The sequence below is a fragment of the Zophobas morio genome, unplaced genomic scaffold (genome assembly GCF_036711695.1).
Source record: "Zophobas morio isolate AGI-343-1 ecotype UQ-CSIRO unplaced genomic scaffold, CSIRO_AGI_Zmor_V1 ptg000002l, whole genome shotgun sequence".
In the NCBI taxonomy this organism is placed as follows: domain Eukaryota; kingdom Metazoa; phylum Arthropoda; class Insecta; order Coleoptera; family Tenebrionidae; genus Zophobas; species Zophobas morio.
The window spans coordinates 17106156-17123208 of record NW_026972107.1 but is presented as its reverse complement, the minus strand read 5'-3'; the positions used below and the strand labels follow the sequence as shown (position 1 = coordinate 17123208).

Sequence of the window (17053 nt, the reverse complement as noted above, 5' to 3'; positions counted from 1 at the left end):
ACGACACTGCCTAACGCTCTTCTTTTGCTCGCCCTGGGTCCACCTACATTGGGTAGCAGTCGGCCCAGGGCACCCACAACCATCTTGGCCTTCAGTACCACCCGTTCCACTTGCTCAGCCACCCTGAGGTTTCGTTGAAATTCCACCCCAAGGTACCTCACCGCTTCCCGGGTCTCGATCATTCTACCTTCCATACACACACTCATTTCACGTATCGTTCTCCTCCCTACCAAGAGCACCGGTTCGCTTTTATCGGGTGCAATTGAGAGACCGTTGTCCCCCATCCATGCACCCACGAGCCGCAATGCTTCTTCAGTCCGTTCTCTCAGGTCCTCTTTACTCTTGCCTATCACAATCACCGCCAGATCATCCGCGTACCCGACCATTCTTAAAACCTCGTCATCAAATATGTTCCACAGGAGCGGCCCCAGGACCGACCCCTGCGGAACTCCGGCAGTCATTTCAAATTCACCCATCACACCATCTGACCTGACCTAAGTTGACCTGATCTAACCTGATCTTACTTCGGTGAAAGCGGAAACCCTCATGGGCACCAGAGACTTAGATTCGACCGTCCCTAGTAGTGCCAGTAGTTTTACGGGCTAAAACCCCTTCCCCGAACAGCGTTAGCAGTAATTCAGGGGGGTGGTCGGTCGTCACTTTCTTCTTCTTTCTCTATCCTATTCTTCTACTCTTTTTCCTCCTTCACTTCCTTACTTTTCTTGTTTCTATCCTTTTTTGGTCCATTCATCCATCATTCCTTTTTTTTCTCGTACCTGTATCGTTTTTTTTTCTCCTTGATTTGCTTGTGATCTCTCCCTTCTTATTCTCATTCACTCACTCACCCTTCTACTTCTTCCCTTTTTCTCTCTCTCTCTTTCTCGTACTCCCATTTTCTTTTCATTATGGTCACTAGCATCCTTTCTATTGCCATCCATCCCTCTTCATTCTTTCTTTTCATATTATCTACTTTCACTCTTTTACCCACTTCCATTTTACATTCTTCTCTCACGCCCCCCCCCCCCCATCTGTCACCTCCAAAAATCGCGTGTTCCACGTTTTTTACCATCCCTTCCTTGCAGTGTCAGCAAACTGCACAGTCAATCTTGCCTATCCTTTTGAAATAGGCCCCAAAACTCCCATGTTCAGTGAGCACCTAGCAGGTGTAGTAGTTTACCTCCTCGTGTCCCCTGCTGATCTATTCAGCTAAGTTCGGAATTAGCCGCCTTGCCTAGGCGGCTTTCCGCGTCTGCCTCCCTCTCATTCTTCCTTCTCTTCCTTTCACAGAGACGTTCTTCCGCCAGCAGATCCAGCGGAGGGACCCCAGCAAGCACGCATAGTGCCTCCCCGGACACCCTACGATACGCATAACATACCCGCAGAACCATGGTTCTCTGGATACCTAGAAGCATCTGCCGATACTTCTGTTTGCGGTATCCATCAATCCATGCCTCTGCTCCATACAACAAAATCCCATGGACAACGCTACATAGTACTCTCCTTTTACTCGCCCTGGGTCCACCTAGAGTGGGTAGCAGTCGGCCCGGGGACCCACAACCATTTTCCATCCCAAGGTAACCCACCGCTTCCTGGCTCTCAATTGCTCTACCTTCTGTACGTACACTCATCTCTCGTATCGTCCTTCTTTCTACCAACAGCATCGCTTCACTCTTATCGGGTGCAACTGAGAGACCATTGGCCTCCATCCATGAGCCGCAGTGCCTCGTTGGTCCTTTCTCTCAAGTCCTCCTCATTCTTTCCTATCACTATCCGCCAGATCTTCCGCGTACCGGATGAGCTTCAACCCATCAGATACCTCCATTCTTAATACCTCATCATAGAAGATGTTCCATAATAGCGGCCCCAGGACCAACCATCTCCATTTGAACCACTCTATCCCTCAGGTAGGACCGCCCAACATTCACGAGGTTCGATTCCACCCCCATCCTAACCAAACGTTCCAGAATCCCCGTCCATAATACCGTATTGAACTAATTCCGGACGTCCTCAGTCACCATCACACAACACAGCCGGGTACCGCATGTACCCATATTCGCTCTTCTAGCGCATTCACATGCGTCCATCATGGCGTCGATCGTCGATCGACCGGCCCTAAATCCATACTGTGTCTCCGCTGAGTCCCTGAGCCTCCGACGTCTTTTCTCAGTCTATCGGTCAACATTCCCTCATACAGCTTGATCATCCCATTCAGCAGGCAGATGGGCCTATATTTCTCTTTCTTTCCCTCCTTTCTTTCTTTCTCGATCAACACCAGTCTTGCCAGCTTCCATTCCTTGGAGAATTGCCCTTTTTACAGGCACCTCCAGACATTGTTTATCCAATTCTTTGGCATAAAGCTTACATATTTCTGGTGGTATTCTGTCGGGACCTGGTGCCTTGCTCTTCTTCGCCTTCCCAGCTGCCTCCTACAGCTCGTCAAGAGTGAAGGCTCGCACCTGTCCGTCCACCACCAGATTCGTACACTGTGAAGGCCCATTCTCGGGATAGAGATACCTTTCATTCCTCCGGCCATCCATTTCGTTACATTCTTGTACTCTTCTTCTCACACATTCCTATCTACCTCCTCGCATAGACCTGAGTTGGCCTAACCTGTCTTGACCTGACCTGACCTCTCTATTGTTTTAAATGAACAAATTGTGTACATTTCTGTAAATAAATAAGAACCAAATAGTACATCCTTAAAACAGCTGAATTTTGTGACATCAAAATTAATAATTTCTTTTTTATCTAAAAAAAAATCAGACTGGGCTATTTTGACGAGAGTGTTTTGTCAGCAGCTATTTTGTCACTGAACTATTTTAGTACTGAAATATGTATTTAACTTTTTTAGATGTATGGTAATTTTGAAACAGCGAACATTTTTTCAAAAAGTTTGATTCTTTTAAATTAAAGCGTATACTAATATTTATATGCATTAGTTATTTATGGCTGTATATTTTAAATTGCTATAGATTTATGATTGTGTTCTGAAGGAAAGTAGAAAACCTCAAAAATAGCAAGAACATTTCTGGATAAGAATATTTTTCACAGAACTTGTCGTAACTGTTTCAGATCTGAACTAATGCAGAACATTTTTTTCTACATATAAAAATCTTAGCATATAACATAGAGAAAATATATGTTTTTTAATTTGCAACTAATATTTTTTTCCACTTGATTTAGACACCGAAATGACTGATGAAAAGGGTGATTCAACCCTTGTTTTAGTGTTCCTCACTATATTTTAAAAGAATTTACTCCACAATAAAATTTTAAAAAACTTGTATTACTGTCATATATACACAATTTTATCTCACTCATAGCCGTACAAATGAAATAAGGCATATTAGTGAAAATTCAGTATATTTCAATTGATACACCTAATCCTTGCGGCGTCCATAACTAAAAATTAGGGGAAATTATCTGGCTAAGAGCTTAGTGTTTTTTACAAAATTCATCATAACAAATTTAAAGTGCTATTTAAAAAAGTGGTAAAGAGCTTTGAGCTAATAACAATGAAGTTTACAAAATTTTATTATATCAAATTATTCTCAAGAATTATACTGCCGGAGCCGCATACAAGAATACTACAAACACGATAAAAAAAGAGAACTCGTCCCTACATATAGCAGCATCTGTTATGTTTAAACCAACAAGTGTCATAAACTTGTCTCCTGGCCAAAAAGTGACAGTTTTATTGGTAAAAATAAAATAAAAACTCTTATATTTTGTTTCCACCGTAATTAGTAGTTTGCTGGGAACTAACGTGACGTTAACAAACTTAATTCTTAGAATGTTTCTTGCAAACTCTTAAGCTTGATTATTCTAGCTTTAATTCCAAAAACAAGTCACATTTGTTTAGAGTTTCCTTGCATGTTTTATTGTACTGTAGTCTCTCAGTGCGCTTCGCCAATAGAAAAGGAATGCAGTAAGTGATTTTTTTTATAATTTGATGGTCTGTTTTATTCTCGCTTTATTAGTTTAACAGGCTTTTCTATCTTACTGTACCTGACACATTTCATTACATTCCATGACAATTTAATTATCTGTGATTGTGAATGTGCTGGAATTAGCTTTTGTATCAATCAGAAATAACTGTGATTTTTCATTATTTTGTACTGGAAAAGCTTCTGGTAAAAAATTATACAACAGTATTAATTCCTCTGTTCCATGCAAAAATACTAAATTAATAAAAAACCCCAAAGATATTTTTAATGCATTAATTAATTGCTTAATTTAAAGTTATTATTTGCTATCGTACATTAGGTTACTATTATTTATACCCAATTTATCCTGTAATAAAACTGAGTATCGCTTACATAAACAAAAATAAAATTCTTTCTTCAGCAATCAATCTTGTTCTGAAGGGAAATCAAAAATATAATTATTTCCATGGCACTGGTCAGTGCTTATGAAATAGAAGAAGTCCGAAAAGAACAGGTTAACACACAATTTAAAATATCTCTTTCAGTTCTTAACATCGTGTAGAACTGGCACAGAAGAAGGACCTCTGAACAGGTATGTTTGCTGAAACGCACTCGTCAGAGTCCGTTCTTGTACAGATTTTTTTCCACATTCTAAGCAAATCCCTTGTACAAGAGATAGGCGACAACGTCTTGCATTTGCAAATCGGTCGGGTTAGTGTGAATCCGGCCATAAATAGCGAACATTGGCTGTGGTATCTATTTATCAGTACAATCTGTAGGTTTACTATTAGTATGCCTCGGCAGACCGCGGTCCTCGGGAGAGATATACGGCCCAGATAACCTAAGAGAATAAATCCGTGGATTAAGCATCGTGGCGCATGAAGTCTGCCGGCTTAGTTCGATGTTCCTTCGCTAGAGTGAGCGCACCGCGACCCTTTTTTATTGAAACCTCGACACTGACACGAGTGAAAAATGAAAATCACTTCGAAATTTATCTCCTATTGCATTTGACTGCAGATAATTGTGAATAATGAGGAAGTGTGGGTTGTTGCGACGAGAAGTTCTCAAAGAACACAGCCGTGCTCCGAGGGCGCATGAATATGAATGTGTGCATGCAGAAGAACAACAACTAAACCGAGCATAAAATCAAGCGCTAACGGAAACGGCCACCAAGGGGACAGATGCACAAGCGTCGAGTTTTCGTCTGATGCAGCCTATTTATTCCACTCTTTATGCCGTAATGGTACTGTTAATTAGAAATTATTGCCTCAAGAAATTCCACTCCGGAAAATTTACTTTCGGCTGCCGTTGCAGTAATTTTCTTTTTAAGTGATGTATTTAATTTGAAAGTATCAAGCTCAATTCGCCACCCCTGCGCATGTGGCAACCTTTTTCCACTTAGGCACACCCCTTTAGAAAGAGTGACACTGACAAAGGGTCTTATTATACAGATTAACTGTGCAATGTCGGTGGCTGCAATACTTGATTTTACCCTCATAATGTACGAAAAAGCTCCGAAATTCTGTTCATGCTCGTTTATAACACTGTAAAATGGTAACATGAATATAATACACTTATGCTTTATACGGGCAATAATGAGAGGAGCGTAGTTCTAAAGGTCACTTGTTCTCTAATTACCTTATAAAGAATTAACAGACACTATTTTAGCGCTAGATCCATTTAATAGGACACGAAGTTTATAACTGAATTTAGAACAGGTGCTACGTATAAACCGATCACGATGTTTTTAAACGAAATTTAGCCTCGAATTTTTTTTTTTTCACTTTGGAAAAACTGATTCAATTACAAAACGGTTTGTCTGTCACCACGTGGGATTGATTTGCCACATTTATTGTTATTAGAAATCATATTATTAAGTTGCAACATTTCTGACTCCAATTATTAAAATTTCAATAAAAAGATGCTAACTGCAAATGAAAAAAGATGGTCCCCACCCCTAGGGTAAAGAGTTAATGATGAGAATAGTAATATTTTCTGTGACTTCCAAAGTTTTGAAATATGTGTTAATTAAAAAAATTTAGGTTAGTCGCGCCACTGCAGAGAAAATTGTCGTCACCAAACTTGAAAATTTGAAAACATTATCTTCTGGCAAGCGAAAATCCACTGACACTTTTTCCAGTTATGTATTTAGATAAGACCTGTAAGGACTAAATTGGCCAAACAATGGAAAAAATTAATACTTTACAACAGATACACTTTTGGATGATTCGCGAAAACATTTGGAATTTAAAGGGGCACGAACAATCTTGTACGAAATTCTCAAATCGATGGGTTACAAACATAAGAAGCTAAACGGTCGCAAAATTTTGTGCCAACAAAAATATGTTGCAACAAAAATTACATTTTTTTAGAAAACACCTCCAATTCCAAATTCTTGTGAGCATTAAAATTCGTGTACTTCGACAAAACTTGGATTAACCCAAATTGTCCTGTATCACGTCGTCGTTAGGTTCCCGAATCAGATTTAAAAAGTAATCCCAAGTAGTAATAAAACCTTGAGGATCACCGTGATATTGACCTTAACTTACCGGATAAAATATGTATCTGTAGTTTCACATTTAATATACATATCTGGACATTAAAGGCCTTTGTCAATAACAAACCTAACTGTTGCCGTGTCGTTTCATTTATACAGGGTTTCTATAAATGATTCTAGGGTCGAAGTAGGTCATGGAAACGTGCCGCCTCTCACTTTTGGATTTTACTAAATGCCCAAGGACTCACGACAAATACCTAAATGCTTCACATCTTATTAAAAAATAAAACTAATTCATTCAACAAATTTATCGTGGTTAAACATCACAGTAAAAATTTCTTCTTATTGGTTAGTTTTGTGTAAATCGCTAAAAAAATGCTGAAACTCGAAAATTGCTCAGATCTTTAAATTCCCCTGGATTTCGTTGAATAAAACTATTTGGTTTCGGCGTGAAACGTTTCCTGAAATGCAAAACTGTCAGATACCACCGAAATTAAAAGTGAAGGATCAAGATTTACAAATGTACACGCAGGAAGTCAATATGGGTTTTTAGATCGTTGTAACTTTTTATTAAATTCGAAAAACAATGATGGACATTTTCACAAAGCAATAGACGGGACACTTTTTTAAAATTAAGTGGTTAATCAACTTATTCCTCCATTGGCTTAGTTGAAAAAAAAATGTGTGGTGGTTATGACCAACGCGCCACATGATTCACTTCATCTGGACAAGCCACCAACATTTTCTAATAAAAACAGTCTAATGCAAGAATGGCTACTTAAAATACTGAATTTGAACAAAAATGTTCGGAAAAACAATTGCGGGTATTACTTAAACCGTTTAGGACAAATACACAAAAGGGTTATTTGATAGACCAAACGTTGATAAGAATGGTCATGAAAATTTTAGATTACCCCCATACCATTGTCAATCCAACCCGAATGAAATGGCATGGAGGATTTGTAAGAATTACTACAACAAGCACATTAATTAATTAAATTCTTAACCTGACAGTCGAGGAAATTTAAAGTGGAAGAGTTAACTTTAAAAATCATCATAGAATTGTATTAAAAACATTAACTTCTAACTTCGTTTTAGAAGTATTATTATTGAATTATTTATCTACGTACAGTTTTATTTATTGTGGATCTTTCCTAAAAATAATTGATGAAAATTTTGACTTTTAAAAAATACATACACCTAAACATTATTTAACAAAAGTTACTGCTCTGTGGTAATCCTACCCTGGTTTTAAAAAGCAGCTCTACCACTTTAGAGTTCCCCGACTATACCTAAAAAGATGATGACGTCATACTGGTATTAGTTGTACTTTCAGGGAGGAAGAAATTGAGTTGCTTAAATTTACAATTCAACTATTGTTGTTACAAAGCTAAAACTCTTTTAGAACAAAGCAAATGTAATTCTTGTTCCTTATTCGTGCATTTATGTGTAATATTTGTTGCTGCTGTAAAAATGTATATTTTAGAGTATGTACAAAGAAGGCAGACGGCTACTGCTGTAATTGAACTAACAGAGGTTCTGTGTACTTGGCTACAATATTGCTTTTGTGATTGTCAATAAATATTTTCTAAGTTCCTTTAATCTTGTTTATTCTCGGGGTTCCCGAGTATGATAAGCTTTATTTCATGCATTTTGTATAGACCCATTGCCGATTTTATGTGCGCATTATGAACGAAGTTTATTAACATGAATAGGGATGGCTCCCCTTTTATTACCAAATCCACCAGGCACCTATCGTTTTAATTTATTATGAATTTGTTCTCTAAAAAAGTAATAAAGCAAAAAACTTTTCCGTCTAAATTACTATTACAATTAAACTTAAATCAACTCAATAATAGTTAGCCAATCAAATTTTGGGAAATTTAATTTCACTCACTAAACTATAAATTTGATGTACGCTGGCTAAAATGAAAAATACAATTGACCAGTAAAGTAAGGTTAGAATTTAGAATGCGCGGCAGTTCATAATTCAAAAATTCTACTATGGGTTTCTTATGGGAGCTTGATTTTACAGACAAAATACACCGCACAGGTAGAAATCTTAACTAGTTCATGCTACAAGCGATAAAGACTGTACAATTATCTTCCTGTTACTAAAGGTTTAACTATATAAAAAGCTTGTGTTAAAGAAATATCGCAAATTAAAAACAACGTTGTTCATCAAAGTAACGTACATCGTTTCTAATGCCTTGCGCATGAGTGAAACGGAAAATCCAGCAACACGCCGAACAGAAAAGGAACGCGAATATTTTGGAGGGCTAGTGACGTTTAGATCGTGAAAATCCCCAAAATATGACAGTTGATTTCGTATTTTCATCACAACAATCATAATCACAATTTTTGGATGATATATTAGTTCTGTGATATTGGTTCACATTAGGTTGTATATGTCTGTGGACTGGTTTTATTGTATTTGTTATTAATAATGACAGAAAGACATGTGTTAACAATAGGGGCAATTACCAGTTTTTTTTTTTTTTTGTTGACGATCGGAAATGCATTGTGAACGGAGAAAATTCTTTGCAGTCAAATAATGCAGTGAAAGTCACTTGGTATACTGAATTAAATGTGCTTGAAGAGTTTATTCGAGTTAGAATGCGAAATAGCCAATGGTAAGTTAATGTATATTGATAAATTCTGTATCAAGTACAATTATGAGGTATTTTGTTTTATTTTGCATAGATATTCCTTAAGAGAGGCAACATGTGAAACCACAACGGGTGCATTTGTATGTCACCATATGGCTACACCTGCCCTACACGGGCGTTATAATGTATTTTGGACCAATAATTTGCGTTCTTGGGACGTACATCTGAAGAAAAGTGAATCAGCCGAGGTCAGAGCTGTGATCTCTGAAAATTCTTTTAATCCCCAAGTCAACCTAAACACAGCTAATGTTGAGGTACAACTTTATGAAAGCTTACGACAAACTATGGGAGCGAAGCACTGCTTTGGCTATTGGGCCCTGAACCAGAAAGATCTGAAGAAAATCTACTTCACAGTGTCGAAGAACTATTAGTGTCCGAGGACTATTTAAATGGTCCATTAATATAACAGTTTGTGGGTCAGTTTTTCACCAAAAGTGAATCAGAGTTTGCATTAGGCGGTGCAATTTTTTATTGTAGAATATTTTTTTTTGTTTTGAAATAAATTGGTCTTTAAATTGTGATTTTTTTTAAATGGGTGTTTCAGACCCAATTCGTACTAAAATGAAAGTGATTTTTACTTGTACATAAAAGGTTTAATCACGAATGCTAAGTTTTTCATTTTCTACCAAAAAGTGTGAAAAGAAAAAAGCTTGGGATTGATGATGATTCTTAAATCAAAATTTGGCAATTGATTGAAAACATTTGCAAATATGAGATCTCCTTTAAGTATTATTTTAAATTCACTGCCGTATCTCTAGCATGTGAACATCAAAGCCATTTATGTGGAGGGGGAAGTCAATGACAGTATGAACCACTGTGCGACATACGTTCGAGGCAAATGTAGTGGTAAAAGTTGAATTCAAATATTTATTAAATACCACCGGTTCCGTTCGTGGTTGGTATCAAGATCAATAGTAAAAATATCAGTCTTAATGGTACAAGTAGTGGTATATATAAGAAAATTACTTTAATGGTAGAATTTAAGCGTTAAAATGACGCCTCGATTTCACCCATAAGGATTACACGGGGAACTGAAATTCGGGTCTCGTGTTATGAACTGAGTTCAAATTTCGCGCGTCATTCACTTTACTGGTCAATTGAAAAAAGTTGTCTGGTAAGCCACGAAATTTATTTTTAAAATAATGAAGTTTGTATTATACAATACAATATTTGCCACTTGTTTGTCTGGAAATGTCAACATAATTTTTAACGTTAACTTTCAAAGGTTACTAGACGACTTTTTCTCGTAACAAACCCAACAGCTCTAAATTAATTGTTGAAAACAAGAGTCTAGCTAGGACGAATAGGTATTTATCAAAAAGGAGCTCTTTTCTGATATGTTTTTCTTCGCTATTATTGTATAACGTCATAAACAGATTTGCATCAAGAAAGAATAGAGAATTTAATAAGTTATTATAGAGCAGGCTTGCCGCAAATAACTAAACGTGAAAGGCAGTATGTTATATTTGTATCGAAGCCTGCAACATCGCTTTCTGTAAAATTTTCTAATCATCCCGTTTGAAAAAGTATTATTGGATTACCTCTAGTAACTGGAGAAGCACAGTCGTAAGAAGAAACGAAGGTGAAATTTATGTTAAGACTTCTATGTCCCAATACATCAAACAGAATCGGCCGTAAAATGCAGTTCCAATTTCTGGCTCCATTTCCTTGTATAAACATCTAATTTCAAAGTTTAAAAGTCGTGATTCAACAGTGACCGCTTAAATTGCCCTGAAAAGAATATTTCAGTTGCCCTGCTATGCAAATGGGTATACTAAAAAGGCATTAAGTCCTAACGAAATGAAGTTATTCTTCGTTTCAAAGGGTTACAGGTAAAGGAGCAAGAGATAATAGGCAATAACGATGGAAATGTGGGTAAATATATACGTGACTATAGTGCACGGAAGCATTGTTTCCATTAAAGGGTCTTTCATGGTTTGACTTTTAGCTGGAGAGGAGAGCTGGAAATGTTGGCATGAAATATGAACAGTGTTACTGATTATTTGTCTCCTCGCCTAATTAGGTCACCGGGGATAATTTATGTATCCATAAAGTAGGAGAGCAGGACTATAAAGTTTTTAAAAATGTCCATACTGTATTTAAACTGTTATTACCAAAAATAAATCTACTCTAGTTGGCATTTATTAACGTAGAAATGTCATTTTCTTGAATAAAAAGTGACTAATTATGTTTTCCCAATTACGAGACTTATTTTTTGTTATTTTATCTTTCTCTGACGTTTTTCAACGCACACACCAGTAGCCCTAAAATTTGAACAGTTATGCGAAGTTGTATTTCGGAAATATTTACTTACTACCTACTTCAGTTCTTTAATATTACCTTATAGGTATTAAAACGTAATTAAATTGGTAAATCTTGAAAAGAGGAGGAATGATAATCTTACAAACTTTTTTGTACCTAATATGTTTGAAATTGTATTCAATACGATAATTAAAAAATGGCTTGCAAATTGTGTAGATAAAAATATTGCAGCACCTAAATCACCTAAACCTAAAGTTTTAGAAAAATTATAAAAACTGATTCAGTAAATTTTGTTGTCTTTTAGGATTATGCGGGACAATATAGGTATATTGTAACGAGTGTATAATTAAAAATCTGGTCAAGGCTGACTCCTAAATTTTATTGTTTTTTCCGTATGTCGTAGTGTTTGTGATCGTGTTCTTCGAGACAATTGTCATTTCGATGTCAAACTCAGTTTAAAGGTTATTAATTCACAAAAGTTATGTGACAAGCAGGTCACAGTTTTCAAAATTTATTTCAGAAACAACATACGGAAAATATACGTAGGTTAATAAACTAAATACTTAATATTTTACATATTTTAGATATAATTTAGTTGTCAAAATTTTGAAATGACGTCATCAAGTTTTCACCGAGGATAAGTAGATATATTTTGTTCTGTTTACTATGTTTACAATAACCTTAAACCATTTAAAAATTTTAAATAAGATTAATTTTCAAATTTTCTTGCACATTTTTTATTTATATCGAGCGTACGCAAAGAAAGTATTCCAATGGGTTCCAGCGGTAAATGGATACTTTCATGTTTTTTCGACGTTTTAAAACGCTTAAGGTAAGAAAAAATATATCTCTCGTTTCAGTCTCTCTACTGTCTGTCGGTCGTCTGCCTGTTATCTCTGTGTTCTCTGCCTGTTGTGTGTCGATTTTTGTTGGACAGATAGTCTCCGAAACTACCAGCCCCACTGTTGTCAAATTTCATAACTATGTTAGGAATACCAATATATAATAACCAAAATTTATCTGATTATTTCCACCAACAATTTGATGACAACATCCCAAAATTTTAAATGATAACGACCATTTAAATTTTATAAAATAACTTGTGTGGTTTATGAATCCATTTTGATTTTTAGTTCCTGAGCGTAAGCTGAGAAAGTATTGTAATAGAATCCATTGGCCGACACCTACTTTTATGTTTTCTCGACCTATCATGACCTCTAGAGTACGAAGAAATACGTCTCCCGTTTATGTCTGTCTGTCTGTCTGTCTGCCGTCTGTCCGGATTTTTATTAGACGGATAATCTCGAAAATACTAGACCGATTGATGTCAAATTTTATATGTACATTAGGAATGTCACGAAGATGGTAAAATACTCACCAAAATTGATCTTATCATTCCCACTACTAACGACATGACATCATCTCCAAAATTTACAATGATATGTATATTTTTTTTATTTTATAAAATAAGATATTCTTGCACTTGTTCTGTCTGAATTCGTGTTGAGATTTTACCCTACACATCCAGATATTTTGAAAAACAAATCAAAGTTGTGAACAACATTTTGCAATTTAACTTTGAAACTGCAAAACCGAGTGCTCTCAAATTTTGCAAACGTTTTAAAATTATCGTAATGACGATAAATCTTCATTCGTTAATTCCTCCCAAAAAATTGATGACGTCACTCCAAAATTTTGTCAAATAACTCCTACCTAACTTGTGGAAAATATGATAAGTACTTGTGATTTATCACTCCAATAAAAGTTTTTAGAATTGCTTATACAGGGTGTTTAAAAAAAATTAATGAATAAGTCAATTTCTTTTACATTTATTAAATCAGGAATTGCAAAACCGAAGGCTTTAAAATCTTGTAGACGTTTTAGTTATCCTAAGCATAGTAAATTGATAACCAAAATATATCTTCTTAGTTAGATTATCTGTTTTCTCAAAAAATACAAATAAAATAATAATAACAAAATATATCGGTTTATCCCTTCCAAAAAATTAATCATCTCAAAATTTTGTCAAATAAATCCTATCGAAAATGTGGCAACATAATATGATAAATCTATACTTGTGATTTATCACTGAATTTATGTTTTTTAGAATTACTTAGCCCGGGTGACTCAAAAAAATTAATAAATGAGTCAATTTATTTTATTGATTAAACCAGAAACGGGTCACTCCATTTTCTGAAAATTTGTGAATACAACACTGTTACTATAAGTTTTACACTGTATCTATCCAAATTGATATCCATGTCGTCATCACAAAATTTTGTGATGACGACAGTTTATCCTTTAATACACTCATTAGAAACATACCCATAGCATCTTTACATTTATTTTAACATTACATACATGTCTTTATTTTAGCTTCTAGGGGTTCTCATAAAAAAAAATGAAATTCGCAAAATCAAATTTTATAATTTTTCGGAAAAGCTGGGTATGTTGTATTGTACTTCAGAGACAAGGAAAATTCTGTCGAAATAAACTTTTTACCCTAGGCATCCATATTTTCCCAAAAAATAAACAATCTTTTATACAAGTGTAAGAGGAACGTAATGAATGAAAGCTCAGTTAGTTAGAACATTGTGCTAATAACACGAAGGACACGACTTCGATCCCGTTGAAAGTTCGATCCCCTCATGGAAAATTTTATTTTTTCTAAAATACTGAATTTGTGTGAATGTACTTCATCAGCAAAAAAAGTTCTGTCCAATAATATAAGGCAAATATTAAAGTAATATATTTTCTAAAACTTAACTAGGGTTTACCTAACAAATTTTTCAAATGACGGTGTCAAATTTTAGTGGGAAATGGAAGACAGGCAGTTTCGCATTGTACAATTCCTAAAACGCGTAAAAAACAAGAAATTAGAAGCAGAAGTGTCAAATGGACTCTAATATACGCTTGGGGAGTAAAAAATAACTACCTAGCTACAGTAGCAACTCGATTTTACGTTTTTCCTGTAGAAAATTATGTACCCTGAAGACAAATACGCAACAAATCAAGAAAGTTAGCAATTCTAAAATCTAAAACATTGGTTGAAGGTTATCTCGGCAGAACTTCCCTCGGCCTTGAAGTACAAACCGATAAATCAGTGCTGCTTCGAAAAAATTTTTGATTTTGCGAAATTTTATGATAACCTCTGTACATAAAATAAATATAGATAATAACAGTAATAGGGGAAGAAGCAAAAAACTTCATATTACAAAAATAGAACGTGCGCGACCTTCATGTTACATGTGCGAAACTATAAGCAATGAGTTAACAAATATTCTTGGGCGAGTTATTAGTATAAAGACTGGCTATAAAATTTCGATTTTTTTGCGAAAATTTGGACGCCTCGAGTAGTCAAAGCGAATTCATAAACCACAAGTAGAGTCGTATCTAATTTTATAAAATTTAATTCCTAATTACCATGAAAAACTTTGAGGGGACGTCTTCACATTGTGGGTGGGGATGATCAGACAAATTTTGGCTAGTGTTTTATCATTTTCACAACATTCATAACATACATATGAAATTTAACAACAAGCGGTGCAGTAGTTTCTGAAATTATCTGTCTATTAAAAATCGACACAGACTACATACGACGGACAGACGGGAACGGGCGACCTACTTTTTCCTACTCTAGGCTCATGGAACGTGGACAAAACATGAAAGTGGCCATTCGTTGGGTGGACCTCTAGCTTACATTCGAGACGTAAAAATATTAGCAATGCACAAATGCAACGCCTTCTAGGGGTTATTTTACTCCAATATCATATAATAAATAAAATTTAACCAAACATACAACAATATTTGTTACAGATTCTTTTTAGATGTTGTCATGAATGTTTGACGAAAAGAAATATTTTAATTAGAAATTACAATTCATACTTTATTTCGATACCTTTTGTCCAAAAGGTAGCACATTATTTCCAACACAGGTATTAAATTTTATTGCAACTTTTCTATTCAAAGTCCAACTGTGTGTATTGCTAAAATCTTTCTTAGTAGGTTGAGAAAAAATTACCGGAATCACATTACGAATTTTTTTAGTAATTTGTGGGATGCTTGAAAGATTAAATTTAGGTAAACTACTTTTTTCTAGTCTTTATTACTGATACACAGTGGTTGTAATATCAGGTCACAAATTCAATACATTCTATTGTCAGATGACCCTAGAATTTTCTGTGCAATACGTTCTTAGGAATCTATTAAACTCTAAAATGATTTAAACGTCTTCTATAATGAATTGTAGCCATAATGTTTCTCACACAATAACGTCGGTGCTGATCAACTGCTGTGTTGAAAATATTGCTTTAATCGGATGGAAAACGCTAAAAACTTTCCATAAAAATTGCTATCTCATATTAATGACTGCGAGTATTTCCAACCGACTGCAGTTTTGTAAACATAAAGTTCAAAAATTTCAGGGGACCCTCGAATCTGCCTTTTTAATAAAATCTGAAAATGATTCATTACATTATTTTTAGAATAATACTGGAAAAAAACTTTTCATATCATGCCAACAAAATTCGAGTTGGCAGAAACTTTGATAAAAAAATATTAACAAAATGGCAACTACTTAAAAGATCAAACAAGTTAAAAGAAATGAATATTGCGCCATCCAAAACGGGGAAATAAGAGAACAATAGCATCAGTATTAACGGCAACATTTCCTGGGTAGAACACGTTGTAATTATCGTAAATGAAGAATCCAGGACGAAAAAAAAAGCGGTCATTTCGAGTCTGTAGAAAAATATTTTTATCCACATCTGGTAACATTTGCCAAGAACATAACAGGAAAAACCGTATTGTACACAAAGTCAGAGGAACCAACGTGTTACTAATGAACTTGGACATGTTAATTGTTCTGCATTGTCAGCTTAGTTCAAGAATATTACACTATGTTAAAATATTTCGATGGTGCGGGGATAATAACGTATTCCGTTTAGTGCCAATGCAGCGACTAATTGTACTGTCAAACTGAACGGTTTTTGTACCGTTAATACATCTAGATAAACTGAAGATATAAGCATCACACTTATGATGATCTTTAAGAGCATACTTTTTAAAAATATTCTCTATAAAATTTTTAGTAAGACGCCTCATAGTCCCACTTTGTGTTGTATCGTATTTTTCGGTTGGAGTAGTTTAAGACAACGAACACGTCATTATGAATTTCCACGTAAAATAAATGCAGTAGTACTAACCAGGCTAGATGCATTCAAGACGTACTTTGAGGCTATGTATAATGCAACGTCGTCCGGATAGTCGGTTCATTCCACTTTGGCTTCCCGAGGGAGGTGGTGTAACGGGCAGGACTGTTTCCGTCGGCTAACCTAGTTGTCCACAGCCTCAATACACCAATCAGATCGGGGTGACAGTATGGTACGTGACTCGTATGTCTGACGCTCTCGCTTCTTCACCCAACAAGATTATGCTTTACGGGACAGAGTCGGATAAACACTTTTATTTCGATGAAGCCCTCTTGTCTCAAGTCGGGTTTATGGCGACGACTTTTTAAATCCACCAAGTGACATGCCTGCTCAGGTAATAACTGTGGGATTCGCGCGGTAGCATTGTGTATGGTAAATATTAATAAAGCAGCAAAAATATGAGTCGAGTTAATGAGGTCAAGTAAATGAGAACAGGGCTTTTCTCTCAGGCATCCGCAGCGAGCAATACGATCCCAGTTTGATTGCGTA

The 17053-nt window shown here is 35.6% G+C and overlaps 1 protein-coding gene across 1 annotated transcript; it reads right to left on the bottom strand.

Annotated features, from left to right (window-relative positions):
• Positions 1-1202: 1202 nt before the first annotated feature.
• Positions 1203-1706, bottom strand: LOC135127582 (uncharacterized). The gene has a single exon (XM_064054106.1). It carries the CDS (start codon positions 1704-1706, stop codon positions 1203-1205), a length of 504 nt encoding a protein of 167 aa, XP_063910176.1.
• Between the last annotated feature and the right edge of the window lie 15347 nt (positions 1707-17053).